Here is a 15,975-nt window from a genome sequence, read left to right on the forward strand (position 1 = left end):
ATTTCCATGGTACTCTCTCCGTACATCTCACCCTCTCCTCCCCTCTCCCCTTGTCCATAAGTCTGTTCTCTATGTCTGTTTCTCCATTGCTGCCCTGCAGATAAATTCTTCAGTACCATTTTTTATAGATTCTGTATATGTGTTAATATATGATATTTATCTTTCTCTTTCTGACTGACTTCACTCGTATGATAGGCTCTAGGTTTATCCACCTCATTAGAACTGACTCAAATGTGTCCCTTTTTATGGCCGAGTAATATTCCATTACTCAGAACCGGACATGGAACAAAAGACTGGTTCCACATAGAGAAAGTAGTACGTTAAGGCTGTATATTGTCACCCTGCTTATTTAACTTATGCAGAGTACATCATGAGAAATGCTGGACTGGATGAAGCACAGCTGGAATCCAGATTGCTGGGAGAAATATCAATAACCTCAGATATGCAGATGACACCACCCTTATGGCAGAAAGTGAAGAACTAAAGAGCCTCTTGATGAAAGTGAAAGTGGAGAGTGAAAAAGTTGGCTTAAAGCTCAACATTCAGAAAACTAAGATAATGGCATCTGGTCCCATCACTTCATGGGAAATAGATGGGGAAGCAGTGGAAACTGTCAGATTTTATTTTTCTGGGCTCCAAAATCACTGCAGATGGTGACTGCAGCCATGAAATTAAAAGACGCTTACTCCTTAGAAGACAAGTTATGACCAACCTAGACAGCGTATTAAAAAGCAAAGACATTACATTGCCAACAAAGGTCCGTCTAGTCAAGGCTATGGTTTTTCCAGTGGTCATGTATGGATGTGAGAGTTGGACTATAAAGAAAGCTGAGTGCTGAAAAATTGATGCTTTTGAACTGTGGTGTTGGAGAAGACTTTTGAGAGTCCCTTGGACTGCAAGGAGATCCAACCCGTCCATCCTAAAGGAAATCAGTCCTGAGTATTCATTGGAAGGACTGATGTTGAAGCTGAAACTCCAATACTTTGGCCACCTGATGCAGAGAACTGACTCATTTGAAAAGACCCTGATGCTGGGAAAGATTGAAGGTGGTAGGAGAAGGGGACGACAGAAGATGAGATGGTTGGATGGCATCACCGACTCGATGGACATGAGTTTGAGTAAACTCTGGGAGTTGATGATGGACAGGGAGGCCTGGCATACTGCAATCCCTGGGGTTGCAGAGTCGGACACAACTGAGTGACTGAACTGAATATTCCATTATGTGTACGTATGTGTACCACAACTTCTTTATCCATTCATCTGTCCATGGATATCTAGTTTGCTTCCATGTTCTAGCTATTGTAAACAGTGTTGCAATGAACAATGGGATACATATGTCTTTAAATTTGGGGTTTCTCAGGGTATATGCCTAGGAGTGGGATTGCTGGGTCATATGGTGGTTTTATTCCTAGTTTTTTTAATTGAATTTCCGTACTGTCTTCCATCTGTATTAATTTATATTCCCACCAACGGTGCAAGAGCATTCCCTATTCTCCACACGAGAGTCCTTTTATGTGACTGGTTATTCAAGTTCCCTAAGGTTTTAAATTCTTTGGTCTGTTAAATATCTTTTTACTTCATCAGTAACATAGCTCAGACCTTACCTTTCACAACGTTGTAGCTACCAGGATATGGTCAGCTTCTCCCTTTCCTACTTTGTTTTCTGTCATTTAACCATGTTCTTCCCTGTCTCTTTCCATTCAAGATGACTTTGCTAGAAAACTGATACACATTTTATCCTGGTAAGGCAGAATGTCCCTGTAGCTTGATACACCATTGGTACAATTCCCCTACAGCTTATCTTTCCTGAGGCTTCATGGCCCTTCAGTCCAGTTAGTATGCAAGTCTCTGCCAAGGGTAAACGATTATGATTATACAGTGCTACAGACTATTGACTTGTGCAAATTTTTCTCAATTGCTAGTTTTATACAAGTGGGCCTTAGGAAGCATCACTACGAACAAGCTAGTGGAGGTGATGGAATTCCAGTTGAGCTATTTGAAATCCTAAAAGATGATGCTGTGAAAGTGCTGCACTCAATATGCCAACAAATTTGGAAAACTCAGCAGTGACCACAGGACTGGGAAAGGTCAGTTTTCATTCCAGTCCTAAAGAAAGGCAATGCCAAAGAATGCTCAAACTACTGCACAATTGCACTCATCTCACGCTTGCAAATTAATGCTCAAAATTCTCCAAGTCAGGCTTCAACAGTACGTGAACCATGAACTTCCAGATGTTCAAGCTGGATTTAGAAAAGGCAGAGGAACCAGGTATCAAATTGCCAACTTCCGTTGGATCACTGAAAAAGCAAGAGAGTTCAGAAAACATCTACTTCTGCTCTATTGACTATGCCAAAGCCTTTGACTGTTTATCACAACAAACTGGAAAATTCTTAAAGAGATGGGAATACCAGACCACCTGATCTGCCTCTTGAGAAATTTGTATGCAGGTCAGGAAGCAACAGTTAGAACTGGACATGGAACAACAGACTGGTTCCAAATAGGAAAAGGAGTACGTCAAGGCTGTATATTGTCACCCTGCTTATTTAACTTCTATGCAGAGTACATCATGAGAAACGCTGGACTGGAAGAAACACAAGCTGGAATCAAGATTGCCAGGAGAAATATCGATAACCTCACATATGCAGATGACACCACCCTTATGGCAGAAAGCCAAGAAGAACTAAAGAGCCTCTTGATGAAAGAGGAATGTGAAAAAGTTAGCTTAAAACTCAACATTCAGAAAACTAAGATCATGGCATCTGGTCCCATCACTTCATGGCAAGTAGATGAAGAAACAATGACAGCCTATTTTGAGGGGGGGGGCTCCAAAATCACTGCAAATGGTGACTACAGCCATGAAAAACGGTCCTTGGAAGAAAAGTTATGACCAATCTAGGACAGCATATTAAAGAGCAGAGACGTTACCTTGCCAACAAAGGTCCAGCTAGTCAAAGCTGTGGTTTTTCCAGTAGTCATGTGTGGATGTGAGAGTTGGACTATAAAGAAAGCTGAGCACCAAAGAATTGATACTTTTAAACCATGGTGCTGGAGAAGACTCTTGAGAGTCCCTTGGACAGCAAGGAGATACAACCAGTCCATCCTAAAGGAGATCAGTCCTGAATATTCATTGGAAGGACTGATGCTGAAGCTGAAATCCCAGTACTTTGGCCACCTGATGCGGAGAACTGACTCATTTGAAAAGACCCTCATGCTGGGAAAGGTTGAAGGCAGGAGGAGAAGGGGACGACAGAGGATGAGATGGTTGGATGGCATCATTGACTCAATGAACACGAGTTTGAGTAAACTCCGGGAGTTGGCAATGGACAGGGAGGCCTAATGTGCTACAGTCCATGGGGTCACAAAGAGTTGGATATGACTGAGTGAACTGAGTTTTGTACAGTGGAATAAAAAATTGACTTCATACATGTAAGGTACTGGAGTGGCACCTGACATGAATGTTATTGTCATCGATACTATAATAAACTTTCCTCAGCAACATTTGAATTAAACTTATTTATTTCCTTTAGTCAGTCTTTTATTCTAGAGTCAGGATGGGTAGACTGCAACTTAAAATATTTTAGATGGGACAAAAATTGTTCATAATTTATGTAAATGGAGACCTATTGCTGCAAGGTGCAAGAAATACTGTAACAAGCCTGTGATGTTTTGGTTCTTGCAAACAGATCCTTGACACAATATATTCTGGAGGCGGATGTACTGGTGCCACCCTTTTGCCAATCTTTTTTTTTTTTTTGCATTATTACTAAAATTGAGGGTAATACCAACTATGTCTCAAGATTAGAAGCACTTAGCACTGTGCCTGACGTCACGTCACAAAAAAATATTCTTTAAATAAACATTATGTGTTTGGTTAGGAATAAAAGCTTCATAACATAGTCCCTGCCCTAACAGTGTAGTGGCGGGGATAAAGTCAAGGACAAATAGCGTGGTAAGTGCCATGTTAGACATAAGGCCACAGTGCTGAAGCGTCACATGAGAGCAGCTAACCTGAACTGGAAATGTCAGGAGCAGCTGACAGCCGGAGACTTACAACAGCCAGCATGCAACAGAGAACAAAGTATTCCCAGCAGAAACAGAAATTATGTCTTTATGATCCTTGAAATACTCCCTTTTTATTTCTTTTTTTAAAGTAGTTTCTCCTGTCTTAAAATCACCCATCTTTTAAAGTGGCTACATAAGCCTATATCAACTTGATTTGTCAATGGATTTATATGGAGTTTGGTTGTATGTATCAGTTTATATCAATTGGAACATCTGCTACACAGTTCCAGCTAAAAAGGGGAGGAATGAAATTTGTGGACATGAGGGAAAAAACCAAATAGCACACTGTAGTTGAAATAAGCAAGGACTTTGAGGTCAAACACTTGAACTTGGATCCTGGTCCTGGTGTTTTGCAGCTGTGTGGTCTGAATTACAAATTCTTTTAACCTTGGTTTTTTTATCTGTGAAATGCCAATAGTAACTCTTAGGGACACTGAGGATTTGAAACAGTAAAGTTTCTAACCAGTGATTTGTGCCCAATAAAGGATAACTATTATTACGAACTGTCTCCCTGTAAAAGCCCTGAAGCAAGAGTAAAAGATAAAGCTAACTATAATGTTACTTGTTCAGTGGCTAAGTGTGTCTGACTCTGCAATCCCAAGGACTGCAGCATGCCAGGCTCCCCTGTCCTCCACTATCTCCCAGAGTTTGCTCAGATTCGTGTCCATTGGGTGATGCTGTCTAATCATCTCATCCTCCGCTGCCCCCGTCTGCCTTTGCCTTCACTCTTTCCCAGCTGCAGAGCCTTTTGCAATGACTCAGCTCTTAGCATCAGGGAGCCAAAGTATTGGAGCTTCAGCATTAGTCTTTCCAATGAATATTCAGGATTGATTTCCTTGGGGATTGACTAGTTTGATCTCCTTACAGCCAAGGGACTCTGAAGAGTTCTCCAGCACCACACTTCCAACGAATCACTTCTTCGGTGCTCAGCCTTCTTTATAGTTCAACTCACACCCTTACATGACTATTTGAAAAACCACAGCTTTGAGTCCACTAACCTTTGTCGGCAAAGTAAAGGAGTCTCTGCTTTTTAATACACTGTCTATGTTTGTCATAGATTTCCTTCCAAGGAGCAAGCGTCCTTTAATTTCATGACTGCCGCTACCTTCTGCACTGTCCGTAGTGATTTTGGAGCCCAAGAAAATAAAATCTGTCACTTTCCCCCTTTTCCCCTTCTGTTTGCCATGAAGTGATGGGGCTGGATGTTCTGACCTTAGTTGTTTTCATGTTTAGTTTCAAGCCAGCTTTTTCACTCCTCTTTCACTCTCATCAAGAGGCTCTTTAATTTTTCTTCACTTTCTGTCAATCATTTGCATAACTGAGGTTGTCGATATCCCCACCCCCACCCCCGCAATCTTGATTCCAACTTGTAATTCCTTCAACCCGACAAACCCGTTACTTGCTAATAAGCAAACGCTACCTCAAGGCTTGAAAAAGTTTACATTCAATTTTTACATTTACTTACAGTAGTTTGACTAGGAAAAAAAACACAGTAAAAATATGCCCAGATAGGTTAGGTGCAATAAACCTTCCCATGCACCACGGTTTTGGCCCTGATTGTAAGTAAAAGAAAAACGCGGAAACCAGGTGACTAAACAGCTTCAGCTTTTAGGACAGGTGCCAAAAAATTTTTCCAAGTTCCAGGGGAAAAGTAGAGCTCATCACTAATGGACGTTGTGAAGCTATCAAAGGGGCATCCAGGCTCCATCTATCCTTTGTGTAAAAAGTAGCAATAAAAGAACACCCTTGTACCCACCATCCAGTTTTTCAAACTGGACTCGTTCTATTCTTTCCATTAACCAAGATAATGGTTTATTCAAACGCAGGAACGACGACTCCCTGCAGCTCGGACAGCTGTGTCCTCCACAAAGTCTTCCCAGAGAACGAATCAGCGCCCTTAAAACTGGGCCCAGACCGCCCCGCCAGTCTCCCCGAACCAGAATTGCACCCGGAGTCCCCTCTTCGGCGGCCGGGTCACGTGACGAGGTGGCGCGGCCCCTCCCCCAGGCGCTGAGGGTCACGTGGTCCCGCGGCCCCGCCCGGTCGCCCCAGGCCGCGGCAAGGTGGGGCCTGGCGTTCGCCCCGGAAGTGGCTGTTGGGAGCTGACAGCTGCTGGGAAGGTGGCGGCGGAGGGCCCGGAGCAAGATGGCGCTGCGGCCGGGAAGTGGAGCTGGCGGCGGCGGGGCCACGGGAGCCGGCACAGGGGCCGCCGGGGGAGGCAGGTGGGTGTGAGGAGCTGGACCAGGACGCGCCCCGCCGACGGGTGGTCGGCGGTTATGGCGGTTTTCCCCCGCGCCGACCCCTGCCTGTTCCCTGGAAACTAGGGCTGCGGGAGAAGGGTCGTCCTCCGGTAACCTAGGCCGAAGGGGCGGATGGAGCCTGGGCGCCGGACTCCGGTCCTCTACGCTGGGGTGCTCTGGGGCCGAGCGGGGAGGAGACGGGGAGGAGGCGAGGGTCCCTTTGGCGCGGTTGGCAGCCGGCCTGGTGGGTCAAGGAGGGACCTCGACGCCTCGCTTCTAGCCCGGCTGTATCTGAAGCTGCCAGAGACTTCCCTTTACCAGGGCTTCACCAGGGGCTCCGAAAGGTCTTTTCACAGAGCTGGACAGGTGTTTCCAAGATATATGTGTGTGTGTCTCTTGCACACTTCGTCTTTCACCGTCTTGTCCTTTTACTTCCTTAACATACCAGAAACAGGAAAACCTGAAGACCTTTGCATTTGCTAAAGAGCTCTTGTAGAGGTAATTCTTAACACCTGTCTCCTCAATAAACACCAATTCACTGTTGAACAGCACGTAGGCAGTTATCAGGACAAAGCTTCCAGACTTGTACTTAATCCTTAAACAAATTTGCTTTCTCTGTCATATTTCAGCTGCTAATCGCCAGTGTTTCTCATATCCAGAACGATAAAAGAAATGAATGAGTGCAACCTGGCAAGTTTACCATTTGAGGAAATGCTTGATTCTGTGAAGTTTATATCCCATTTCTGTTAATGACCTAGTCTGACTTTGTTTTGCTAGCCAACCCGAGGTTCATACACATTTGGAGATAAATTTAGTTCTTTATCTTAAGCATCCCAAATTATTTTTGGAAAACCAAGTGTTAGTTTTTTGATATGCAGGGTTTAAATTTTGGAGTCATGAATACCACAGTGAAAAGTCTTTAAAGTCATCACCTCTTGCAGGTGCTTGTAATATACATATATATATATGCCAGAAAAAAGAAGCAGTTGCTGTTAAATAAACCACCTGTGTGCAACTCCATCTTTCATTTTCTCTACACCTTTAGATTTAAGACTGCTTTTTTTCCCTTTTGTTTTCAGATTTTCACTGTTGCATTAGTTTTTCAGCATATTTTTTTTTTTTTTTTTAGCATAAGTCATTACTGGCTGGAGAAGACAAATACGTAAATCTCTTTCCTGAACATCAGGACATTTTTTGAGGGGCATTAATTTGATCAAGTATATGATGAAGCATGGCACCAAGTTCTGGGGAAATATAAACTTAAAAGAATTTGGCATTCTAGACACAGGTTTGGGGGTTTTTTGTTGTTTTTTTTTTGAGGGGGTTGTTTTTCATTTGGGGTTTGTTTTTGTTTTGTTTTCAAAACAGATGAAGGCATCTTTGGTGTAGAAAGTTGAGTGGATCGTTTCCTTTAGTCTGTAGTAGTTTAACATGAGCACAATTTTTTTTTTTCCCTAAATATGTCCTGAATTGTGATAGAAATTAGAACTTTAAAATTTTTGTTTTCTATTTAAAATTTGGTTGTAGTAATGTTGCATTATTAAACTAGAGGATATATGAGAGAATAACTCAATTTTATATTGAAAAATGTGTGGTAAGTATTCCCTGCATTGGAAATTTTCCGAGGCTGAGAAACTATGCTTAATTTAAAAAGTGGACAGTTTTTAGAGACCAGTGGTGAGGGCTGAAGAAGCTAACGTTATGGCTGCAACCTAAGTATATTTTAGGGAAAAAGAAAAAGAACCAGGTGGTCTCTCTCAGCTTTTAATAGAGGAAATACATTAACCATAATTTACTGTATTTCTTAGGTACTTGTCTGTCTGCTAAGAGGCGAAGCAAAAAGCACTGGCATTTTCCACCTTTACTAATGTTAGCCTACTTTTGACTGGTATCCTGAATGGGCTACTTGGAATAAATTGTAGAGTTGTGTAAAGGGCAAAATTTGCCCAAGAGATGAGAAGTAAAAAAGCATTTTTTAAGTCAAGTATACTAGGGGAAAAAAAAAAAAAAAGTTGAAAAATCTTGGTTAGTCTGTATCCTTCTGGGATAGTATCATTAGTAAGCTTGTCCATTTCCTGCATTTATAAGCTCCTTAAGGGCCTCCTCATCTTTTTATCTTCCATGGTATAGCACATTGTACACACAGAAAACATTCTATAAATATTTGTGGATTCAAGCATCATTGGAGGCAAACAAGAGCTATTTCAGCTGGGCCTCACTTTGAGGAGGGGTCTGCCCTGGTGGCTCAGAGGTTAAAGCTTCTGCCTGCAATGCGGGAGACCTGGGTTTGATCCCTGGATCCGGAAGATCCCCTGGAGAAGGAAATGGCAACCCACTCCAGTATCCTTGCCTGGAGAATGCCATGGACGGAGGAGCCTGGTGGGCTACAGTCCACAGGGTCACAAAGAGTTGGACAGGACTGAGCAATTTCTCTTTCTTTCATTTTGAGGAAGAGGAAAGGGTCAAGAGATTGTCATGGAGATGGGAAGGCCTAGTGAACAGTAGGGGACAGCAGGTAGGCTGGATGGTGGACTGTGGCACTAAGTGAGAGAGAAGAGTTGGGAGAGAAAACTGAAAAAATTCTGGTCCAGCTGGAGCGGGCCTTGAATATAAACTAAGGAAATTTGATTTAAGGAGGAATCACTACATTGTTTTAATCCCAGGAGCAGCCTTATCAAGGGCTTCCCAGGTGGCGCTAGTGGTAAAGAACCCGCCTGGCAGCACAGGAGATGTAAGAGACGTGGGTTCGATCCCTGGGTTGGGAAGATCCCCTGCAGGAGGGCATGCAACCCACTCCAGTATTCTTGCCTGGAGAATCCCATGGACAGAGGAGCCTGGAGGGCTACAGTCCATGGGGTCTTACAGAGTCAGACATGACTGAAGCGACTTAGCATGCACACATGCAGCCTTATCAAATGGTCCTTTAGGGAGATGTGCCTCACCTGTGCTACATGAACTGCATTAGAAGCCATAGAGTCTGCAGGTGGGGAGATCCATTGGGACGTCTTGTGTCCAGGCTTCAGAGAGAAGGAAAGGCTGATCTGGGTTAGTCGCGAAGGTAGCTGAAAGTGGAGGAGGAATGAGATAGGCATGTGATGAGTAGAGCTCACAGTGCTGCTTTCATACCAGGACATAAGTAATGCACAGTGGTTTCATCTTTGAAATCAAATTGCTTGTCATCTTGCTGCCCAGTTTTTGGTCAAGCTTTTGCTATCTTTATCAGTATCTTACCAGTCTTTAAGTATGGTGGCTGTTAGTGGTCTAAACATTTCAGAGAGTCTTATGAGTGGTGCATAGGTCAGTAGGTAGTTTGGGTTGTTGTATAATTATTGAAGTAAGTCATGTTTGTCAAGAATACTCTTATTTTTATTAATTTTTGTTAAAATGTAGTTGCTTTACAGTTTTATGTCAGTTTCTACTGTACAGCAAAGTGAATCAGCTATACATATACATATGCCCCCTCTTTCTTGGATTTCTTTCCTATTTAGGTCACCACAGAGCACTGAACAGGGCTCCCTGGACTAGACAGTAGGTTCTCATAGTTACGTAGTATATATATAGTGTATAGTCTAAGTAGTGTAGATATGTCATCCTTACCTCTCAATTCCTCCCACCGCTCCCCTTCTCCGCCTTGGGGTTCATACCTTTGTTCTCTATGCCTGTGTCTCTATTTCTGTTTGGCAAATAAGATCATCTGTATTGTTTTCCTAGATTCCACATATATGCATTAATATACGATATTTGTTTTTCTCTTTCTGACTTACTTTACTCTGTGTGACAGTCTCTAGGTCCATTCAGGTCTCTTCAAATGACCCAGTTCTGTTCCCTTTTATTGCCATGTGATATTTCATTGTAATTATGTACTACATCTTCTTTATCTAGTAATATCCTTAATTTAGTTTTTGTGTATGTTTTCAAAGTAAGCTTTATAGGTCTATAATCTTTAAAACTGATTTTGAAGTCTCAATATGTTGATTACTTAAATGCATTGCTCCTCAGTTTATAAATCTTAGTGTGTGATTAACTTAAAAAAAAACTGAGTCCTGTGAAATTTCAACTTGCAGTTTAAACATGTTATCCAGTTAACACATTGCTTAGCTAATAAATTTTGTGTGCTGTTCAAAAAAGCTGTTCACTGTTCAGGCCTCTATCTGGGTGCAGGCCCACTTGTCAGCAGAATTTGTGAGTGTTTCAGATCCTCTACAAGGCTTTAAATGACATGTAACCAGATAGCTGTCCAACTAGAAATTTGTAAACCACCTTACCAAAAAAGTTCTTGATCAAAGTATTTTAAAGTTAGAAGACTCTGCAGTTTGGGTTTTAGGCCTTTTCCTGGTCAAGGGGGGTGTTGTGCAATAAAAAAATGCAAAGACACCTAAATTTGGCATAATATTCCTGAGTCTCACTATGTGTGTATAAAGACTCTCAGAAATCCCCTTCAGATTCTTATCTTCCAGATTTAAGGACTTTTCCCACTCAGATTTTTTCTTCTTCAGTATTAGTCCCATTTTCTTTCCCTCTGGTCTCAGAGAAAGAAGTCCTTCATCCTTTTGCTGTGTTAATCCTATCCTCTCAAAAACCTTGTTTCTCAGTCCCTAATTATATCTTTTGTATCCTAAATCTTTATCACTGCAGCTCCTGTATCCTGTGATGAAACTGCTCACTCAAAGATCATCCTTTTTAAAAACAGCAGCCTTTATTTATTAACCCCCATTCTTATCAACTTCTCTATAGCATGAGACACTGGTAACTCCCTTAAATGTGGTCCTACCCCAGTTATAACTTTCAGTTATAATCAGTTTCTTTGGTTCTCAGTGGCCATTCCCTACACAGTTTTCACTAAGAATTCTCCAGGGTTGCCTTTTGTTGTCTTCTCACTATGTATACACATCCCTTTGACTCCTTCATCCACAACCAGACCTGATATTTTTTTCTCTTTTTACCTTTATTTAAAAGAGCCTAGGGGACTTCCTACGTAATCACTGGTGGTCCAGTGATTAAGACTCTATACTTCCACTTCAGGGGGCACGGATTTGATCCCTAGTCAGAGAACTAAGATCCCACATGCCACAAAGTGTGGCCAAAAAATAAAGAAAAGAGCCTAGCTAGATTGATGCAGACCCTTCTCTTGCTCTGGTGTTACTTCTCTGATTGCCTGTTAGAATGCTCCTCGTGGACAGCTTCCTAGCACCGTGCTCCCCACGCCTGCTAACATTGGGCTCCTGTCTGCAGTGAAGAGCGTCACCATCCTTGTAGTCACTCAGGCCCAAAATTTCAGAGGCATCTTCAGTTCTTTCAGCTTTTTCAATACTGTTTCTCCATCCAGGTAGTTGCTAAGTCCTGTTGATTCTTCCTTTTAAATAACTTTCATTCACCTCTTCTTTTCCATTCCTACTACTCTGGTTATGGCCCTTTTCTTATTAAGATTACTTTGATAGTTTCTTTAGCTGTTTCTTACTACTTCAAGTCTTCTCTGCATACCCCATTACCAGAGAAACGTACAGCACATTTCTGATCATTTCTCTGCTGAGAACCTCTGACATCAGGGAGATGTACATCCAAATCACAATGAGGTAATCCTTCACACTCATTAGGATAGCTATCATAAACAAACAAAAATCCAGAAAATAAGTGTTGGTGAAGGATGTGGAACCTCCATCTGGTCCATTGGAAATGTAAAATGGCACAGCTGCTGTGGAAAACAAGCAGTTTTTCAAAAAGTAACCAGAGAATTACTTTGTGGCCCAGAAACTCCACTCCTAGGTAGAGATCCAAAAGAATTGAAAGAGGGACTCCAAGAAATACTTGTACATCAATGTTCATAACAGCATTATTCACAACAGCCAACCCACTGTCCATCAACAGATGAGTTGGATAAGCAACATGTGGTAAGTACAAACAATGGAATATTACTCAGCCATAAAAGGGAATGAAATTCTGACACATGCTACAACTCGATGAACCTTGAAAATGTTATGCTAAGTGAAACAAGCCAGATGCAGAAGGACTCGTATTGTATGATTCCATCTAAGGTCGCTAGATTAGACAAATGCATCAAACCAAAAAGTAGAATAGTGGTTACCAGGGGTTGATGGGGGGGGGGAGAGTAATGGGGAGTTATTGTTTAATGGCTACAGAGTTTCTGTTTGTGATGGTGAAAAAGTTGTGGAAATGGATCTTGGTGGTTGTACAACATCGTAATGCCATTGAACTGTACACTTAAAAATGGTTAAAATGGTAAAGTTTTATATTATGTATATTTTACCACAATTCTTAAAAATCTGACTTTATGTACTATTCAAAATCAGACATTTTAAAGGCCTTCTCCAGTCTGCTTACTTTTCCAGTCCTGTGTCTTGTATTCAGCCTTAAATCATTTTTCTGAACGCGCTTCAGCTTCGGCCTCTGAACTTCTGTTCAAACTTGCTGTATAGTGTGCCTTTCTTTTACGATATAGCTCAAGAGGCACCTCCAGAAACCTTCCCAAGATTTAACCCATCCAATTAGTCTGTTTTCTTCTCATTTCTGTTAGTATTCTGGCCCTCTCACAGGCCCTAGTACAGTCTATCCTATGTTAAAAGTTATTTGCCTGCATCTGTGTCTTCAGCAAGCCTGAGCTCATTCAGGCCTTTCGTGTAATAGGCACCCAATAAATGTTCACTGAATTGAATCTAATCCAGCCCTCTCATTTTATGGATGGAGAGATTGGAATCCAGGGGAGTCACACAGCGACAGAAGCAGGATCAGTTTCAAAGTCTTATCTCTTCTGGTTCAAAATTTTCCCCCTTGGCTAACCTGCTGACTGTCATGCATACTATGGATGCTCAACCTGTTTTGATGGTGGATAATTCAATACTGTATTATACTGTGGAACAGATACCAGGGCCCTGGCTACAGTTTTACTTATGTAAAATGTTACGTTTTATCTGAAATCTTTGCACTAGGAAGATCCTCATATATTTTTTAAAAATATTATTTATTTGGCTGCATCGGGTCTCGGTTGCGACATGCTGGTTCAGTAGCTGGGACAGGCAGGCTTAGTTGCCCCTAGGCGTGTGGGGTCTTCGTTCTGCAGCCAGTGATCAAACCCGCATCCCCTGCATTGCAAGGCAGATTCTCAGCCACTGGACCACCAGGGAAGTCCCAGTCCTGATGTATCTTTGTTCTGTTTTCAGCTTCATGTTTCCAGTTGCCAGTGGATTAAGGCCCCCTCAAGGTATGTGAACGTTTATGTTGTCAGCTTTCATTTTTCACTATTTGTTTCTGAACTTGGGGATTAAATGAGTAAAAAAAGTTCTGTTGCTGCCAAATAGAGTAAAATTCTCTTGTTGTCTTGAACCTGACAGCTTACTCCTAAAATTTCTCAAAAATTGGGTAATCTGGGGAATAAGAAAAATTATTCCTCATTCCTCCCAAACTTATTTAAATATCAAATCAACAGGTTGTTATTTAACCTCAGAGATGAAGGAGACTTTTAAGACAGGAGTATTAAAGAAACAAGTGACAAAAATGAAATGAATTGTAGTTCTCTGAATGCAAACTTTCTCCTGTCTTCTAGATTGTTAGCTCTGTGGGGCAAGGGCTGTGTCTGCCTTATGCTCATGAGTATCTCCAGCACCCAGCATGCTGATAGGAAATAATCAGGTCTTTTATAGCTGCTTATGGAATGAATAAATGAACCTCTTTAGTTGTTTTAGCCTATGTTTTCTGTATATGAATTTGATCTTACTATACTCATGTACATAAGTTATCACATATTCTGCTTCTGTTTAAACTATTTTAAGTCTCTTTTATTTCTAGCAGTTTTTCTGCTAGGTATATTCCTTCTCTTTCAGTTTCAGACAAGGGCCCACCAATATCTATTCTAGCTTTGTCTTCAAGGAAACAGTAGTAAAGGGGTATAATCTCAGCTCATGTCTCTGTACCACTGGGACAGAACATTGACAGAAGCATATGCTTGTCTGTCTTCTCACTTCTCCCACTCCTGTGTACCCACTTCCTCTCCACAGTCCAAGCCTCCCTGAAAACTGGCCCTTCTCACAAAGCCAGTGTTGACCGGTTATGGTAGGCCTGCTACAGAAACAGAGACTCCCAGGTCACCAGTAGAGATAAATGATAAGGAGCAGCTCAGTAGCAGGTGGGCAGTGTCTCCATTCATAATCAGTGATGGAGGCTGAGTTTCAGGTAAATTTTTCCAAGGGTCAGTTGTATTCTTGCTCACACTTATTCATTATTTAAGCTCTCTGTAATTAGATGTGTCCTAGATTTGGATCAAGTGGTTGGAGATCTGTTGTTGTTTAGGAAGACATCACAGCGTTTTGTGTTTATTTTTGTGGCTCCTAATTTTGCATTTTTATAAACTTTTCAAGTAAAAATCTACCTATGAAGCAAAGGAACAGGACAAGGATAGAGCCCAAAAGGTTGCCTGATATTTTTTTCTTCTGGAATTTGCAGCTGTTTTTGAGGGCTTTTTTTTTTTTTTTTTAATGGAGTGTGTTAGAGTGGACTTTTTGATCTTTTGAAGGATTTAAATTACACATGGGTTATTTCTGAAAGCCTGTACAAGGAACTGACAAGAAGAGTGGCCACCAAAGTGAATGGGAGACAGAAGAGAAACAAGACTTGTTTTTCAACTGTATGTACTTCTGTGGCTTTAGATGTCATGCCGTATCTTTGAGTTACCTGTTCAGGACTTAAATAAAATTATGAAAATAAATAAAACTGTAGCTCCAAAGGCATCAGAGGGATAACATCCTCCTGTGCTATATCCAGTCTCTGCATTCTCATTGTGCATGATGGCTCACTCCCTTACTCTTTCAGGTCTTTGCTTAAATGCCATCCTTTTGGTGAAGCCTCTTCTGACTATGAAATGGCAGCCACTTCTCTCCCTGACTCTCTCACCCCTTACCCTCACCTGATGTTTACTTATTTCTTTTTATTATCTACCCCAGTTACAGTGTAAGTTCCATGAGAGTAAAGACCTGGCTTTGTCCAATGCTGTGTACCTAGAATGGTGCCCGACGTAGAGTAGGGCTTCAAATATTTGAATAAATGATTAATATAAGTGAATAACTTGCCACTGACCAGTGTTACCTCAAATGTAATATCCATGCTTCTGATCCTAAACTCTGTAAATACCTTGAAGGTACACAAAATCCACTAGATAAACATGGTAGACTTTCAGTTCAGTTCAGTCGCTCAGTTGTGTCCAACTCTTTGCGACCCCATGAATCACAGCACGCCAGGCCTCCCTGTCCATCACCAACTCCCGGAGCCAACCAAACCCATGTTCACTGAGTCGGTGATGCCATCCAGCCATCTCATCCTCTGTTGTCCCCTTCTCCTCCTGCCCCCAATCCCTCCCAGCATCAGAGGCTTTTCCAATGAGTCAACTCTTCGCTTTACCAGACCTTTAATTTGTTTTAATCAAAATTTGATTATTTTAATCCTTATACTAGAACTAGCATGGATGTGATCTGTGGTACAGTATAAAATTAGGATGAAATTTGTGTTCAGGCTATGTAGGGATTTTGTTTTATTCTCTGTTGCATACCAAGTATTTAGAACTGTGCCTAAAATATCGTAGACATTTAGTATTTATTAAATCCCTGGAGGAATGTAGTTTTCATTGTCCTCTTGGGACTACTTTGGAAAAGTTTGGGAGGTACCATAC

General features: G+C 41.6%; 1 protein-coding gene across 14 annotated transcripts in view; it reads left to right on the forward strand.

Annotated features, from left to right (window-relative positions):
- Window positions 1-5,450: 5,450 nt before the first annotated feature.
- The window catches only part of SYNRG (synergin gamma), an 86,642-nt gene continuing 76,117 nt past the window's right edge, over window positions 5,451-15,975 (forward strand). For 3 of the 14 annotated variants that reach the window (XM_055577335.1, XM_055577340.1, XM_055577341.1), the window contains exons 1-2: window positions 5,451-6,284; window positions 13,478-13,518. In XM_055577335.1, coding sequence (XP_055433310.1) covers window positions 6,208-6,284; window positions 13,478-13,518 — 118 coding nt within the window. In that variant the 5' untranslated portion in view covers window positions 5,451-6,207. The remainder of the gene's footprint in view (window positions 6,285-13,477; window positions 13,519-15,975) is intronic. The other 11 variants (XM_055577338.1, XM_055577343.1, XM_055577336.1 and 8 more) reach the window with 6 other exon arrangements.

This window comes from Bubalus kerabau, chromosome 4 (genome assembly GCF_029407905.1).
Source record: "Bubalus kerabau isolate K-KA32 ecotype Philippines breed swamp buffalo chromosome 4, PCC_UOA_SB_1v2, whole genome shotgun sequence".
Classification (NCBI taxonomy): Eukaryota; Metazoa; Chordata; class Mammalia; order Artiodactyla; family Bovidae; genus Bubalus; species Bubalus kerabau.